General features: G+C 35.3%; 2 protein-coding genes, 1 long non-coding RNA gene and 1 pseudogene across 14 annotated transcripts in view; 2 read left to right on the top strand and 2 right to left on the bottom strand.

Moving 5' to 3' along the window:
• Nucleotides 1-18,025, top strand: part of LOC135844575 (uncharacterized) — a 427,884-nt gene that overhangs the window by 304,153 nt on the left and 105,706 nt on the right. The gene's annotated exons all lie outside the window — the stretch shown is intronic.
• LOC135842488 (serine protease HTRA2, mitochondrial-like) lies at nucleotides 565-3,281 on the top strand (annotated as a pseudogene).
• Nucleotides 2,386-7,043, bottom strand: LOC135842299 (trichoplein keratin filament-binding protein-like). Of its 3 annotated transcripts, none has more exons than XM_065359811.1 (10): nucleotides 6,617-7,043; nucleotides 6,341-6,530; nucleotides 5,991-6,096; nucleotides 4,546-4,668; nucleotides 4,139-4,365; nucleotides 3,784-3,912; nucleotides 3,387-3,626; nucleotides 3,176-3,281; nucleotides 2,902-3,063; nucleotides 2,386-2,804 (listed from the first exon to the last, which is right to left on the bottom strand). In XM_065359811.1, exons 1-9 carry the CDS (start codon nucleotides 6,900-6,902, stop codon nucleotides 2,920-2,922), a joined length of 1,551 nt encoding a protein of 516 aa, XP_065215883.1. In that variant the 5' UTR covers nucleotides 6,903-7,043; the 3' UTR covers nucleotides 2,386-2,804; nucleotides 2,902-2,919. The 3 variants fall into 3 exon arrangements, with proteins under 3 accessions (XP_065215883.1, XP_065215801.1, XP_065215960.1); XM_065359729.1 differs by having other exon boundaries at nucleotides 6,614-7,042; XM_065359888.1 differs by having other exon boundaries at nucleotides 6,660-7,041.
• Nucleotides 12,444-14,877, bottom strand: LOC135842566 (uncharacterized). Its single transcript, XR_010558151.1, has 6 exons — nucleotides 14,535-14,877; nucleotides 14,090-14,337; nucleotides 13,248-13,907; nucleotides 12,978-13,098; nucleotides 12,711-12,885; nucleotides 12,444-12,610 (listed from the first exon to the last, which is right to left on the bottom strand). It is a non-coding gene; the product is annotated as an uncharacterized LOC135842566 (long non-coding RNA).

Below are 18,025 nucleotides of genomic sequence, written 5' to 3'. Positions count from 1 at the left end.
GTCGTGAAAGTTAATTTGCTCAAAGGAACATGTTTTTCTGATTGATTCGATTATTGGATCTAATGGAGTAAGTCATATTTTCGAGTACACCGGCATGGCTGGGACTTGATCCCATGCCAGTTCCGGTCAGAATATAGGTCTTATTTCATAGTTAGGTTTAGAGATAGCCAAGGTAAATGGCTCCGTTAAAATCTGAGTACGAAATATCCAAGGTAATGGTTTAGTGGTTAGATTCAATTAGATAGTCTAGTTAAAGACTTAATAGGACCTAATTAATGAAATGAGATGATCTCGGAGTAGATCTATTATGACAGTACCAACTATTTTCTACCTTGAGTTTGAAATGTACGTAATTCTTAGCTAATTACAATTCGAATTATTTAATTAGGACAAGTCCGAAACATGATTGTCGTTTTGATAGGCTCTGCCTATTTTGTAAATAATGTGTAAATCTCCCCTCTATTTTGGTTTCTTGCTTGTTAATTCGAATCATATTATCATTATTTTTGATAGAGCTTAATTTTATGTTGATAGGTAGGTTTCCTTTCATCCTAAATACCCATCCCAATAATCCAATATGTGAATCCTTTTATACCTACAACACTCGCTACTCTCCCTAGTCTAAAAATATTCATCAATTTCCTAATACCTATCCAACACCGTATAACGCGTACCTTGTACACATTATTGCACTACATATATGTACAGATCAGACTGGCTGACGGAACCGTTTACCCGGGCATCTACCCAGGCATCGTTGAAGATATCGACGTAAAATCAGATTTAGCAATGATACGCGTAAACCCCAAAGTACGTACAACGGCCCGCTGATGATATCCGTTTCCTCTACGTATTTGTTAATACTCGTAGTCGTACGAGTAGTTGAATTAGGTACTAAATTGTTAGCTACTCTTCTTAGTAAGTACCTAATAACTAATAAGTAAGAAGTCGCGTTACAGCCTTTACTCGCGCCCTGGCGCATACGGGTATACTAAATTTGATGTCATAAGACGTATTAATAAAATTCGTGAGAACAAAATTACCGCCACCTAGTTAGGTACATCTTTCGCTATAGGTACACTAAAAATAACGTGCACGAACGAAATCGTACTTTACCAACTTACTCGTACGGCAAATAACGAAACCAGACGCAAACTTTTTACGAATCGACAAATCGTTACAGGCCAAGTTACCGGTCATGGAGTTGGGAGTGTCGAAGGACCTGAGACCCGGCGAATGGGTAATCGCGATGGGAAGTCCGCTGTCGCTATCCAACACCATCACAGCCGGAGGCCGGAGTCGTCAGTTCTGTCAGCAGAACCAGCACGGAATTGGGCTTATTCGATAAAGACATGGATTACATACAAACGGACGCTTCTATAACCGTAAATACGAGTAACACCTTACGCGAACGCGTCAGTAAGCAAAGCTACAATAAAGAACGTTCTTTTTTCTCCTTTTTTTTTTGCTACGTTCGCTGCTGTTTGGAAACTCCGGAGGTCCTCTGGTCAATTTGGACAGTCGAAGTAGTGGGCATCAATTCGATGAAGGTTTCCGCCGGTATTTCATTCGCTATTCCCATCGACTGCGCTCGACAGTTTCTGAAGAGAGGCGAAGCTCGCCGTTCCAAAGGTAAACGCGGCGACAAAATTCTACTATTTTCGATTATACGACTACAACTACGAGTGCGTAACTATTCGTAGTTGCTACGCAGCCGCGAGCTACACGATTATAAACTATTTTTTTAAAGGAATAATAACGCCACCCTCCAAACGCTACCTCGGCATAACCATGTTAACGTTTAACGCCGATACTCTGCGCGCCCTGCAAATCCGAAATCATCACGTTCCGGCGGAGATAACTCGAGGCGCTCTAGTTTGGAAAGTGGTAATCGGATCACCCGCCTACAGGTAATAGATTTAAAATACCTACCTAATATACTTGTACTTAGACTTACTACTTAGCCAGCCTAAGAAAACTACAGATAACTGATAGACAAAGAGTGAAGACTGAAGAGAGCTGCAACCGAAATCGAGAGCCAACGTGAAATAGTCGATAGTCGATTATCATATGTTTTGTAACTTTTTCTTCGCAGAGGTGGTCTGGTGCCAGGAGACATCCTAGTCAAAATGAACGGTCTTCCTGTCGAGTCATCCAACACCGTATACCAAGCGTTAGAAAAGCATAACGTTCTTAACGTGAGAATTTACCGCGATAACGCTTACTTCGACTTAGTTATTCATCCGGAGGACGTATCTTTCAACGAACAACGTTAACGATTCGAATGCGCGCAATTTCGCCGACTTATCACGTGTACGACTAGAAAAACAAAACATAAAACAAAAACAAAAACTACATACCAAAGAACAAAAAATTACAAAAAAAAAGAGAGCACGATTCGTATTTATATTTTAAAATTAACGTAAGTAGCGTATGTAAATATGTAATGTATGTACATTTCGGATGAAATTCGCAAATACAAGCCGAGTATTCGTTTCACATTGGTCAACTCTCTTTCTCATACACACGTAAACGATTCGTGGTGCTCTTCTTCTCAATTTACTCGTATGTACTTCATCTCTCGTCAAAAATAAACATCTCCCACGTGTACTGCCGCGCATTACAAATACCTGATGCTGAAATCGGTGAGGTACATATATGTGTATTTTATAAAGTGGCAAAATTATTAGGAGCAGAAATCCGGCTTGATTTGAAATCAAACTCGTAGAACTTCAACGGAGACATCACAGTGAAACTTCTTATTGGTTGTTTTCGTTTTGAACATTCGAGCATTTCTCCAATATCTGTACGAGAAAACAAATCGTGTAAAGCGAGCGGTGAAACGTAAAGAGAGAAATCAGACAATTAACGACTAGGAACAAACGTAAAGTTTTACGAAACTTGAGTGTTAAGATCTTGTCAATATTTCTGCTGTTTTTCCTTCGCTTCGTAATTGGTTTCCTTTAAACGAATATTCGTCGCTTCTATATTCTTCAGTAATAATTCTTTTTCTTCTACTAATTTCGAGTGTTGTTCGGCGTTTTGTTCGAGTTTATCTTTAATCTGCGAAAACGAAAGATTTTCACGCCTACGTAAACGTAACTAGTGACTACCTAACGCTATATTACAAGTATTTACTTATAAATGTTACAACAAAATACGTAGGTCTAGGTACCTGTTTTTGTAAAGTAATCAATACGTCACTCATTAGATTATTTCTGGCTTCCTGTTCGGCAATCCAGCGTGTTTCTTGTTTGTGCCAGAGTTTTTTTGCTTCCTCGCTACACAGAGCAATTGACACCGGTTTTAAAAATCATCGCACTCACGCGACGAACACCTATTGGCGACAGGCGCTTATACAGAATCGTGTAAAAATATCGCATTACAAAAATAAGAAATCCATTTCTTTTTCACGCTGCTTTTCTAGACGGGAATATTCGTGCAATACGGCATTGGCGCGATCTATTTCCTTTCTGGCCTGTTCGCGAATCAAACTATTCTTCAGCTCTTCCTGCTCTAGGCAGCGAGTGAGTTGCTCGACGAAACTTTGATCTTCTTTCAACTCTTCTTGGACGTGTTTAGTTTTTTGTTTCAACTGCATCTGATACTGATGATGTAGAAATGAGCTGCGCAAACATTTATTTCAACACCGGCGTTACTTTATAGGTTTTCGAATAATTTTTGACGCGTACGTAATTATCGAGTTGAATTTGAAACAAACCTCGGAGAAAAATTATCATTTTTTGAGAGTGAAAGGTGCGACTATTTAATTTTAGTACTTACCACAATTCCTTGCTACGTCGTTGTTTTTCGATTAAATTTCTTCGCACAGCCATTTCTTCCAATTCTCTCTTCAATTGTATATCTTGTCGTTCGCGGTGTTTAATTTGCTGCGTTAATTCATCTCGCTTTCTTCGTGAAACAGCGCGAAGATAATACACATTAGGAACTAGGTAGTGGTTCGCAACTACGCCATTTTATGTAAGTATCTAAGATTACGATTTGAAAGGCAATCGCCGACTGATGCGATAACTACCAATGATACGAGTACAACGATACGTAGACGTACCGCAATAAACATTAAAACATTATACATTTGGGCGCGCAAACAAAATAGGTTGGATACTTGGTAACTTACTTCACCTCTTCTATTTGCGACTGTAAGTACGTTTGTAATTTTTTCGTTTCTTCTTTTCTTTTCCGAATATCTCGCTCTCGTACCTGTTCTTCTAGCAACCGTTGTCTGGCGGTTTCCTCTTCTAGCTTAAACCCGAGTTTTCTTTCGAACTCTTTCTGCATTTGCTTCTCTTTTAGCTGTTCCTCCCAGCATTGTTTCATCGATTCTTGAAAACTTCTCTTTTCAAGCTACACAACACAGACAAGAAATACACCTACATACAACGAGTACAAATGCCCTGAGCAACAAGCAGTGCCATAAATGATCGCGCAGACACCTCGTACGAAAGAATACTTGAGCACCGTTTCGGCGATTTTTTCACTACAATACACAGATAATCGTGATCGCTGAAATAGCGACAAACTTACTGAAAGATGACGAACGCCGGAAGACGTCGAATTTCGGGATGCTTTGCAATCGTCGTCTTCTGAGCTGCCTCTCATCTCGGTTTTCTTACTCGCAGTTTTGATATTCTTCGAACGTAGCAACAACTACGGAGCCGATTTTATCGATTAGTAAGGATTCGTCATACACGAGCGTCCAGATTCATACCGGTGGCGGTGTGTAGTGGAATTTTTTTTTCTGGACTTGAAAATATTTTCGTCTTGCTTTTCTACAATCCGCGGTTTGCATACTCTCTGCCTGGATTTCCAAATTTTTATGTGTAAAATGCAACTTTTTCGATTGTTTGCGGAAGCTGGTGAACTTTTATGTGGTCTCAAATTAAAGACAATGAAGTTCCCTATCGACTGGTGTATAATTTTCATCATTTCGCGTAAAAATAACGGTTTTATGTATACTTTTATCTACCAATTTCTTCGTAATGTCAACTTTGAACTAAAAATACTCGAAATTTTGATCGAACACACGGTATTTTATTATTGCAAAATGTTCGTTATTTTATTATCTTTAAAATGAGTGCTTACCCAAAGCTCTACCTTTTACCGTTCAAAAGTTTTCGAAGTTTAAAGTTGCGGAAACTAGCTGCAAGCGGTAAGTATTGAACTTTGAATTAAAAATACTCGAAATTTTGATCGAACACATCGGTATTTTATTATTGCAAAATGTTCGTAATTTTATTCTCTTCAAAATGGTTCTTCAGGATCTTCACCCAAAGCTCTACTTTTTACCGTTAAAAAGTTCTTGTACTTAGTTTAAAGTTGCGGAAAGTGGTAAATTCAGTATGTTAATCCGTTGGCCATTACTATAGCCTATAGCCGTTAGTGTTGAACTGTTGATCAGTAACCACTTTCCGCAACTTTGAACAACGAGAGCTTTTGAACGATAAAAGGTTGAGCTTTGGGTGAAAAACCATTTTAAAGATAATAAAATAACTAACATTTTGCAATAATAAAATACCGATGTGTTCGATCAAAATTTCGAGTATTTTTAGTTCAAAGTTGACAATACGAAGAAATCGGTAGATAAAAGTATTCATAAAACCGTTATTTTTATGCGAAATCATGAAAATTATACATCAGTCAATAGGGAATTTCATTGTCTTTAATTTGAGACCACATAAAAGTTCACCAGCATCCGCGAACAATCGAAAAAGTTGCATTTTTTACATAAAAACTTGGAAATCAGTGTTGTTTTGCCAGTTTGCCTACCAGAACGATAAGAATCAGGCATAGAGTATGCAACCCGCGGATTGTAGAAAAGCAAGATGAAAATATTTCAAAGTCCAGAAAAAAAAATTCCACTACTTACACACCGCCACCGGTATGAATCTAGACGCTAGTAACGAAACCTGCCGGGACTACAGCATTTAATAGACTCACATTCGGTGCAACTAGCAGCACTAGAAACATACCTCCAAATCGTGTTCGTAATGTCGGAACTCGTCGCTCAACAAACGCGACAAACGGTTTCTTCTTTGTTCAAGTTGTTCACTGCCATTACGATCATCATCCTCGCATCTACATATTTCGAATAATTTAGGCAAGTTCTTAAGGTACAGAGAATCTAGTTCGTCCATCTACTATTCACATGCTACGTAGGTACGGGGCAATTGCCTAATTGGATACCACTATAGGCACTATACGGTAGCTGCACCCACCGACGTCGGTGAACATTGATTGTTATGCTACGATACATACCTACACCTTGCGAGCATACGATAATACCTAGTAACAGTACCTACTGGTAAGGTGGTCGACTTACTTTGTAGGAGTAGGCGGCTGAGAGGCCCAAGAATTGTATTTGGCAGCTTGTACATCCCAAATCTTATAATAATTGGTGATATCGTTCCAAAACAGTTGCTTGTGATACTCTTGATTGCGTTTACGGGCTAAGCTTTCTTCTTTCAAACGATATGTTTTACGATCGATGCCTATTTTCAGGTCTTCCATATCTATTGACACAAATACATATAATACGGACAATCCGTTCAAATTCTAGTAGTAGGTACTATTAATACTACGTAGATCAACTCACTACCACCGGCACTGAAGTAAACTGTTGATTCATTCGTATTTCGTACCGATGAAGATGAAAAAGTTTGAATAGCGTAGTTTTCGGCATCAATCTCGAATTCGCCTTTAAATATCGATGAAAATGAAATTGAACAAACACTTTTTAAAGTCTTTAGTAACATAGTTACGTAAAAAAAGCGTATTTTGACATCGCACACAGGATGTGACACTCCGTTCATTTGGAGTGGAAATTCCGATTCTTTTTCGCTCGTATCTATTATTAAGGCTCTATATAAACCAGGTGAGCGCATCCACCATTTTGTTCCCTGAAGTGATAACGAACCAGTAATTATGCATACAATTTCTTATGTAAAAAATGCAATTTTTTAAATTGTTCGCGAGTTTGGGTGAACTGTTATGCAGTCTTAAATTAAAGACAATAAAATTCCCTATCGATTGATGTTAACCGGCGTTTGGTGGCATAGCAGACCATATCGAATGTGGTACCAACGTGTAGATCTCGCCGAGACGATCACAACGCGCTACCTACAAGCCCCTCTATCTATTCATGGAAAGAAACTACGAGCGTCTAAAGTTTACCAAATGAGCAAAAAATGAAAAATTGTCAAAATTAAAAATTCGACCTGGGGAGCTTGTAGAGCATTCTTTTAGCTAAAAATTGCAATTTTTGGCATTGGCCTACCTTCATTTTTGAAGAATTTATGCAACTTTGAAGTTTTGAAACAGATCAATTTGAGTAAAATTTCCCCAAAAAAAATTTCATCAAATTTTACTCAAATTGATCTGTTTCAAAACTTCAAAGTTGCATAAATTCTTCAAAAATGAAGGTAGGCCAATGCCAAAAAATGCAATTTTTAGCTAAAAGAATGCTCTACAAGCTCCCCAGATCGAATTTTTCATTTTGACAATTTTTCATTTTTTGCTCATTTGGTAAACTTTAGACGCTCGTAGTTTCTCTCCATGAATAGATAGAGGGGCTTGTAGGTAGCGCGTTGTGATCGTCTCGGCGAGATCTACACGTTGGTACCACATTCGATATGGTTTGCTATGCCACCAAGCGCCGGTTAAATTTTGATCATTTCGCGTAAAAATAACGATTTTATGAATATTTCTATTTTACTGATTTTTGCATACTACGTACGTCATCTTTAAAGTAAAAATACTCGAAATTTTCAGTGGACACATAGGTATTTTATTACAGTAAAATGTTCGTTATTTTATCCTCTTTAAAATGAGCTATTACCGAAAGCTCTACATGCAACCGTTCAAAAGTTTTCGAAGTTGAAAGTTGCGAAAATCAGCTGCGGGCACTCGGGCAGTAAGTATTTGACTTTGAACAAATTTTACTCAAAATTTTCAACGGACACATGGATATTTTAATACAGCAAAATGTTCGTAATTTTATCGTCTTTAAAATGAGCTTATAACGAAAGTTCTACCTCTCATCGTTCAAAAGATCTTGAAGATCAAAGTTGCGGAAAGTAAAATACTGATCAAAACTAAGTGACTGATAACAGTGATAACACAATTTGGCCACTTTCCGCAACTTTGAACTTCAAAAACTTTTGAACGGTTGAAGGTAGAGCTTTCGGTAAACAACCATTTTAAAAAGGATACAATTACGAACATTTTGATGTATTAAAATACCTACGTGTCCACTGAAAATTTCGAGTAATATTAGTTCAAAGTTCAGTACTTACCATCCGCAGCTTGTTTTCCCAACTTTCAACTTCGAAAACTTTTGAACGGTTGCATGTAGAGCTTTCGGTAAACAACCATTTTAAAAAGGATACAATTACGAACATTTTGCTGTATTAAAATACCTATGCGTCCACTGAAAATTTCGAGTATTTTTAGTTTAAAGACGACGTACGTAGTACGCAGAAATCAGTAAAATTGAAGTATTCATAAAGTCGTTATTTTTTCATGAAATGATCAAAATTTAACATCGATCGATAGGAAATTTTATTGTCTTTAATTTGAGACTACACGTAAGTTCACCCGGACTCGCGAACTATCGAGAAAATTGCATTTTTTACGTGAGAAATTGTATCTATACTTACTAGTCCGTTATCACTCAGGGAACAAAATGGCCGATGCGCTCACCCACTTTATATAGAGCCTTACTATTATCAGCGTCGACCGTACGATTATGATTATCAGATGTATGTATTATCAGTTTTCTGGACTTGAAAAAAATTTTCTTCGCGAAAAAAAACGAAGTGGCTGACACCTAGCGGCTGTTCCGTCAACTATCTGAAAAGGTGATATGATGAAAAGGTGAATGCAATTTTTCCTGTAAAAAATTCAACTTTTTCGATTATTCGCGGATTTTGGTGAACTTTGGTGCAGTATCAAATTATAGACAATAAAATTCCGTATCGATTGATGTTAAATTTTCATCATTTCGTGAAAAAATAACGATTTTATGAATACTTTTAGTTTGCTGATTTTTGCATACTACGTACATCAACTTCAAACTCGAAATACTTGTAATTTTCAGTGAGCATGTGCGCGTTTTAAATAATCAAAATGTTCGGAATTTCATCCTCTTTAAAATGGATTTTTACCGAAAGCTCTATGTGCAACGGTTCAAAAGTTGTGGAAGTTTGAAGTTGCGAAAACAAGGCAAAAAGCAGCTGCGAATCGTAAGTACTAAACTTCGAACAAAAATTACTCGAAATTTTCAGTGGACACCTAGGTATTTTAATATAGCAAAATGTTCGTAATTTTATCCTCTTTAAAATTCTTATTTGCCGAAAGCTCTACCTTCAACTGTTCAAAAGTTTTCGAAGATCAAAGCTGCGGAAAGTGATTATTCAGCAACACAATATGTTTGAATTGATAACAGTGACAACGCAATTTGAACATTTTGGTGACATTATCTTCGAAAACTTTTGAACGGTTGAAGGTAGCGCTTTCGGTAAAGAAGCATTTTAAAGAGGATAAAATTACGAACATTTTGCTATATTAAAATACCTAGGTGTCCACTGAAAATTTCGAGTAATTTTAGTTCAAAGTTCAATACTTACTGTCCGTAGCTGGTTTTTGCCTTGTTTTCACAACTTCAAACTTCGAATACTTTTGAACGGTTGCTTCTACAGCTTTCGGTATAAAATAATTTTAAAGAGGATGAAATTCCGAATATTTTGGTATATTAACATATGCATAGGTGTACTGAAAATTTCGACAATTTTTAGTTTAAAGTTGACATATAGTATGAAAAATGCGGTAAAAGGATTCATTAAATCGTTAATTTTCCTCTAAATGATGAAAAATTAGTATCAATCGATAGGGAATTTCATTGTCTTTAATTTAAGACTAACTAAAAGTTCATCAGAACTCGCGAACAGTAAATCAGACATTGAGGAAGTAAATTCCATGATGTTTTGTTGCTTTCATGCTTTGTTTATTAAATATTGCCGATGAACTCTGTTCCAGTGCTACATATACTTAATGCATGCATATCATAACAATTATGTATTCTCATCTGGTTTTTCAATTGTTAACATATCTGCCATGTGGTATTGAGGGAATAGTCAATATCAGAATTCACTAATTCAGATATTCTATTCATATCATCATAATATGCAAACGCGAAAATAATACCTGCAGCCATTTTATGAGCAAAATATAAGTAAAATCATAAATGTTTAATGAATTACATTGTTAGCGATGTGTGATTAACTATAGAACAAACGTGATTTCGATTTGAAATTTGAATGGGTTGCTTGTTGCGAAGAGCAAAGATGCTACATAATTATGCTACATCACATCATAGTTACTGTTTATGTTTTCACTCACATTTTAATATGTAGTTCTCGAACTTAATAAATAAATGTCAATGACAACATGAAAGAAATTTGAGGTAAATGAGAATAAATAGACGTGAATAATTGAGGTAAATGAGAATAAATAGACGTGAATAATAAGTACATATTTAATTCGACATCGCCGTACTAATATTCCATGTTGATGCTAAAGGTGCGTTTATGATTGTCCGTAACTCTTACGGCTTGTTACAGAAAAGTAAAAATTTTTTTACTTTTCTGTAATTTTCTTTGTTCTTTTCTGTAACAAAAAGTTACGGTTACGGACAACGTGAACTACGCCATAAGAATTCTTGTATTTTACTTTTCCGTAACAGACCGTAACTTTTATTACGGTTAGTTACACAATCATGAACGCACCTTAAAATTTTTCCAAATCCAAGTCCAGCAAAGCAACAGAAACTACATACAGAGAGTAGATAAGGCGAATCGGTCCTCTGAACGACGCATCTGATTGGTCGAGTGTCACATCCTGCGTGCGATGTCAAAATACACCAATTTTGAAAATGTAAACGCGTATTTTGACATCGCACGCAAGATGTGACACTCCGTTCATTTGGAGTGGAAATTCCGATTCTTTTTCGCTCATGTATCTATTATCAGATGTATTATCAGTTTTCTGGACTTGAAAAAAATTTTCTATTGCAATCATAATCATATTGACATGATTGCGGTTACGACACCAGTCGATCATTAAAAAATAAAAATGTACATGAAATAATTAATCATTTTCAATTTTGAACTATGCAGAAGTGGTTTATTGTAAATCAGACATTGATGAAGTAAATTCCATGATGTTTTGTTGCTTTCATTTTTTGAGTACAGAAATCTGCATTTTGGGCCAAAAAATGACTCATCAAAATTACGGCATATAGGATTACGAGTTGAATTGAATTTTTGGTTGGCGGATTTTTTTGGGCAAAGCGAAGCTTCCCAAGTTCCTACTACTCGAAAACTTGCAATTTTATGAGCTGGAAAAAAATTGTCAAATTTTGCATTTTAATGATGTTTTCTGACCTATTTGAGGTCACTGAATCCAAAAATCACGTTTGTTTTGCGATCGGACTCGTATTCAGCGAAATAGTCGCAATTTCTCACTGAAGCAGCGTCTCTCGACACAAACGGACACCAGATTCGAACTTGGCGACCTCAAATTAGTAGAATTAGTTGAAAACGACATTTTACTCGATTTTTTTGGAGATCAAAAAAATCCGAAAAACGCGAAGGGAGGGTTCAATTAAATTTTTTTTCATATTTTTAATTTCATTCCATTGCGTATGTAAGTCGTAAATGCTCAAAAATGTAATTTTATCATTTTTTTTTCAATGATAATTAGTCAATTTACATTCGACATTTTTATAGTCGCTTAGATTTGATTTGAAGAATTATGTACCTCGTCATGTAAACCGAGTGTTTGCGATCTTTTTAAATGTTTGTAATGAAGCTCGAACGTAGGTTGTATATACAATAAATTGATATCCACGTTTTTAAAAATTCATTTCTGATTTATCCATCATAACAGGAACGAGGAAGGCGATATTGGTGGCTGAAATAGATACAAGCTAGGTCACAGGTGACCTGGCAACGGGTTCCCCATAAAATTGACATAAAAATTTAAAAAAAAAAAAACGCTTTTCTATTAATTACGAGTACTATTTTTGACAAACACAATGAAATGTCATTTTTTCAATTTTCATAACGTATTAATTAATGTTTAATAAATCATAATGAAAAGAAAATTGAAAATGGTGGAAAATTGCTGCTAAAAAAAAAAAATAAAAAAAAATAATCTTATGTTGTATGTGGTTGTATCTTTACGCGACGCCAGAGAGTGGTAATATAGGTGATTGCCAAAAACACTGTATCATACATCAAACATCATACATTAATTAATTTTGAAACGAAAGTTTTCATTTCACATACCATTTTCCAGATCACTTTGCTCCATTTCTGCTTCTAATAAGCACGCATTTGCATCCGAGAGAGTTATATCCTCTCTTTGGAGGAGCACTGTTGCTTTCGCACATGGCTTGAGGACACTTCGCAAACTTTCAATTTCAAGCCAATCACAATGTTTCAGGTGAACATCAGCCAATAGGTGCTTGATTCCAACAACATATTCCTTACACTGAATAAGCCTATCTAAAATTTTGAACGTTGAGTTCCACCTAAGTATCAAATAAAACAATTAAAAGTAGTTATTGTTGTTTGGGTACATATTTTCAAAAATAACATTTCATTTTGAGTAATTTGATCATAGTTTTATACCTGGTGGCATTGTCCAGAATAAAAGCTAACTTGCAGCCATTTTTTATTAACTGCAATCGGATATTTTGTGACCTGCACTTATTTACCAGAGCACGAACTTTCACCAACAACTCCTCCTTATTATTCAGAAAATTTCGTATTCCTAGTTGAAAGCTGTGTACTATACATCGAATACCTATGCAGAATAATGAAACCAAATTAATTGAATAAAACTTAGGCTATATGATGAAATTTATCACAATTAAAAGAACTGATAAGATAACAAACCATGCTCATTAGAATCAATTCAATATATTCCTTTTGTAGATCATTTATGTAGGGCGTTTTGTATTGTAATTTTCATGGACTCAAATTTCACTGGATCAACATCCATCACCTCCTCTTCTATCTAGGTATCAGTAAAATTGAAAAGTGTTTACAATTTTTTAAAAATTGATAAAACATGACAAAATTTAGGAAATTATGCAAAAATCACAAAAAATTGCCAAAAGTGATGAAAAAACAATTCGATTATATCAAAATTGAATTAAAATTTACCAATAGGGATGAAAAATCGTCATCATCTTCGTCACTTTCATCCACATTTGAGCTTTCTGAAAATTTGAGGCATTATCTGTCGTTATTGTGCAAACTTTTTCTGGCGGAATTCCAAATCTCAGAAGAACTTTGAGAACAATTTTTTTCAAGTTTTCACCAGTATGAGGACAATCAATATACCTAATAACAGCCCAAATTATATTGCTTGAATTTCAAATCATACGTTCTGAACTGGATGGTGATCCCCAAAAATGGGCGCAACTTGTATGTTGCACAATCGGCTTGAACATGAACAACAGCTCCTTTCACTTCATCCGCAATTTTTTCACGTATATTCCTGGCAGAAGTTTTGATCCACAGAGCAACTTTTTCACGTGATATCTTTTCAAAACGACCTGCATCACAGATGGGTTGCACAATTTTTTTCCATCCATCATCCTCCACTGCAGAAAATGGCCGCCCATCAACTGTGCAAAGTGAGATTGCTGCTCTTTTAATATCGTCAAAAGATAAATCAACTTTCAATTTGACTGGCTGATAAAATTTTTCCACTGGAGTTTGCTTCGAATTATTTGCTTCCAGTATTTTTTTATTAATTTCTTCAAATTGAACTGGATGTTTTCGGAGAATATGTCTTTTCAAATTACTGTTGTGATCATCCTGAAAAAAATTCAATCTTCAAAAATGGATAATGCATAAATTACACACACCAAAGACAACACAAACTATATTTTGTACAGGGGAAAATTGCAATAAAAGTATGACGTTTCAGTGTACACTATACACAGTGCACTGTGTTTGAAATGAAAAATGTAGATTATAAAACCAAAGCCATAACTCACTTCAGTTTCGAAGCTACAAAGTTTCCTCTTTTTCGGAGGAGTCTCATCTTGATTTTGGCCTACAGCTGTACTAACATTACTGGCCGCTGAATTGTTAGATAGCGAATCATTCACGTTTTCAACCTCGTCATCGCTTCCCAAGGTACCTTCTTCTTTCTCTTCATAGCATTGGCAATGAAGTTTTTTTCCTTGCACTGTAAATTTGTCTCTATACCAGGTAACTTTCTTCCGACCACGATTCATTTCAACTGTAAACATTTCATACCATCCATTATTTGATGAAGTGAAAAAAAAAACAGAATTATTGGTAAATAAATTCATTTACAGCATTCGGCATGGGTACAGATAGCTATTGCCATGCGAGCTGGCTAACTAGTTATTTATATTTAGACTCCAGAGCACCATTCTTAACATTAGATATGAATTATATTCGTTGTGTTTTTACTTGTGCAATTTTTCTCAACTCCTTGTACATGAATACTGATAGTACAACCAGTCCACGAGTCTGCTCTGTGGTAGAAGTAGCAATGAAAATTGCCATTTTGAAATGTCATAATGTCAGAAATTTATGACTTATTTACATTTTTTTCTAAATTGAATCAAGTCAAGTAAAATCTGACTTTTGTTGAGAAAAATGTTGAAAATTCATGCTAAAATATCACTTTTGATGACTTTTAAAAATAACTTAAAATGTCATAATGTCATCAAGTCAGATTCAAAAAAAAAAAAGTCAAAAATTTCAGGTCATTGTAGCAGATTTCCACACCACCTAATGAGGTACTGCGTTGGCGCATTTTTTTAAACTTGGTATCCCCAATAGGGTACCACCTCTTGTGGTAGAACGGCCAAGTATTAGAATGGTCAAGTTGTAGAAAAAGAGGAAAAAAAAGGGAAAAATATTTTTGTTGCCAACCCACTTTGTTTGGAGAAGAAAATTTCGTAAAATAAATAATAATTAAAATGAAAAGTAAAGCCCAAGTATTAGAATGGTCAAGTAGTAGAATAGTCAAGTATTAGAATGGTGTCAAGTATTTGAAAAATAGGGGGAAAAGAGCAATCTGTTATAAGAGGATGAGGAAGTGGTACTTAAGACTTATTACTTTTTTGGATAATAGGGTACAAGGGTAGCCGTTTTCAGGTTGGGGGGGGCGTTGTGTCCGCTCACCTCGGCTTCGCCTCGGTTGCGCGGGTCGCTTTGTTGTTCATACTATGTCTGTTAACTTCCCTCGGCCTTCGGCCTCGGTGAGTACAGTTTTTTAGAAACTACCGCAGGTACTGTCTACATACACGGTAATGTCCAGCCTCCGTCTGAACTCACCAAGCGGAGTAATGCTCATCGAATGAAATATAAATTTTAAACGGCTCGGCTTTGCCTCGCCTAATTCTCACATTCCCCGAGTCCATCCTGATACATATTTGTATTTTCTAACACTTGTCCATTCTAATACTTGACTATTCTACAACTTGACCATTCTAATACTTGGGCTTTACTTTTCATTTTAATTTACAAAATTTTCTTCTCCAAACAAAGTGGGTTGGCAACAAAAATATTTTTCCCTTTTTTCCCCTCTTTTTCTACCACTTGACCATTCTAATACTTGTCCATTCTAACACATGAGGTGGTCTCCCCCAATAGGTATATTCCACATTGTTTTTGCCGGTAGTAATTCATGAAAATAAAGTCGAACGAGTCTTTTTTATTATTTAACACAAAAAACGAAATATTTTAAATTACAAAAGTATAAAAACTTAAGAATATAAAACCTAGGTAACGTAGCGTGCCCAGTAATCGACATGCCTCAAAACGTCGCCAGTAATCGACACCTAATTTCAATAGGCGAAAAAACAAATTCATTTCTGTTATTACCACTTTTACTGCAGTAAAAACGATCGATTAGGTCTCCAACTATTCATGCCTGTCAAAATCGTCTGTTTTCAAGACCCAAAAGTTAAAAAAAAATAATGTTTTTATCAGCTTGAATTTTGGTGGCATTTTTAGCTAAATTTTGGTGTTCAAATCTAAGGAGCAACGGCGAATGGTTAAGGATTTCTGAGTATGTAAATCAACTTTTGGTGGCAAATTTTATTTAAAATGTATTTCATAAGGTTTCAAGAAGTGGATTTTGCTTTTGTTGATGTTCTAAAAGCCTTAATATTTAAATAATAAGTGAAAATATCAACTGTCGATAATAGGGTGTCGAATAATGCATATCGTACCAGTAATCGACAGCTGTTGTTTCAATGCAAATTTCACTGAATTTTCAATTTTTGTTGATTTAGAGTGGTTTCAATACTTTTTTAGTCAGATGAAGTGCAAATATAATTTCTTTTAAACCATTCTAACACCAAAAAAAATTCGAAAATTACGTACATTGAAGCAACCTGTCCATCACTGGTACAATCCAATTCCATACCTATTCAGTTCAGTACCAATCATCGACAGCGGATATTTCCACCCAAATTATAAAATTATTAAAGCTGTGATTACGGTTTTATTATTTCATTTCTCCGAAGTTTCAAATTTTAATGCATAATTTAATTTTTCCTACATGAATCAATTTTCAAAAAGCAGTTTACATGTCTTATTTTATTGTGTCGATAACTGGCACCCTTTTTGTCGATAACTGGAACATGTGTGTCGATTACTGGTCCATGTATGCTTTTGGACTTTATCATGAAAAAACGTAATTACTATATTAAATAATGAATAAAAATCTAAAGTAAAATATATTTTGTGTACCCAAATAGTGCCAGAAGGTACACAAAACAAATGCAGCTCAGTAACCTAAATTGTTTTGAAGATATATCAGTATTTGGAGGAAAAAATTCTTAGCACTGTCGATCACTGGGCACGCTACGTTAATCGCTAGAATTGTAAAATGCCCAATTGAATAACATTTTCAAAAATGATATTTATTGAATGCATTCAACTTAAGGGGGTGCTCTACCTTTTGTTTGTTTACTTTTTAGCATACCCGCAGGCAGAGATTAGATATTTTTCAAACGCATTTTTTTATTAGTTGGAGAGAATGAAAGTGAATAATTATGAGTGAAAACGTTATTACTGTATTGAAACGATATAATAAAACTTTGAAACAAGCTAAACGATTAAAATATAATGAATTCAAACGATTCTCTATATTCGAGCATTCATTGTCAGTCATCAGACACTTGACACATGATTATTCTGAAACTACTGAACAGAATTTGATGAAATTTGAATATGTTGTGCAGAAACGAATTCCCGACAACTTGACGTTGCCCTTTTTTTGATTAATTTTGTTAAATCAAAGTTATAGCCATTTGAAATTTTCAAATGGCAATATCTCCAAAAATACAAAGAAATTTAAAAAAAGGGCAACGTCAACCTCTCTGGACCATTTTTATGCACAATATATCCAAATTTCATCAAATTCTCTTCAGTAGTTTCAGAATTATGGTGTGATGACTGACAATGAATGCTCGAATATAGAGAATCGTCTGAATTCATTATATTTTAATCATTTAGCTTGTTTCAAAGTTTTATTATGTTGTTTCAATACAGTAATAACGTTTTCACTCATAGTTATTCACTTTCATTCTCTCCAACTAATAAAAAAATGCGTTTGAAAAATGTCTAATCTCTGCCCGCGGGTATGCTTAAAAGTAAACAAACAAAAGGTAGAGCACCCTCTTAAGCGCCTAGATGAATATTGTAAATCTGTTATTACCTGATTTGTTTTAACTCATGAATTTCAGCTTTCAATCGCTCCGATCTTCGAATTCGGAAAATTGAGTCTTCAAATTTGTAATAGTGAGACGAGGGAAGATTTTTTCCCTTCCCTTTGCGCTGATCTTGGGGCTATTTTTTCTGGTTCAGGTCTTTTAGGACATTTATTTCTATGCCGGTATAATCTTTTTTTTTTGTACGAATTGTGACAAAAGGAGCACGGAAGT

This window comes from Planococcus citri, chromosome 1, assembly GCF_950023065.1.
Source record: "Planococcus citri chromosome 1, ihPlaCitr1.1, whole genome shotgun sequence".
NCBI lineage: Eukaryota > Metazoa > Arthropoda > Insecta > Hemiptera > Pseudococcidae > Planococcus > Planococcus citri.
This window is presented reverse-complemented; position numbering and strand designations above follow the sequence as displayed.

Coding starts and splice junctions, on each gene's coding strand:
- LOC135842299 (XM_065359729.1), bottom strand. CDS start 6,902: ATGCGCTCACCTGGTTTATATAGAGCCTTAATAATAGATACGAGCGAA. Junction 4,669..5,990: donor ATTACGAACACGATTTGGAG/GTATGTTTCTAG, acceptor TCGGCTCCGTAG/TTGTTGCTACGTTCGAAGAA. Junction 3,282..3,386: donor GAAATGGATTTCTTATTTTT/GTAATGCGATAT, acceptor TGCTCTGTGTAG/CGAGGAAGCAAAAAAACTCT.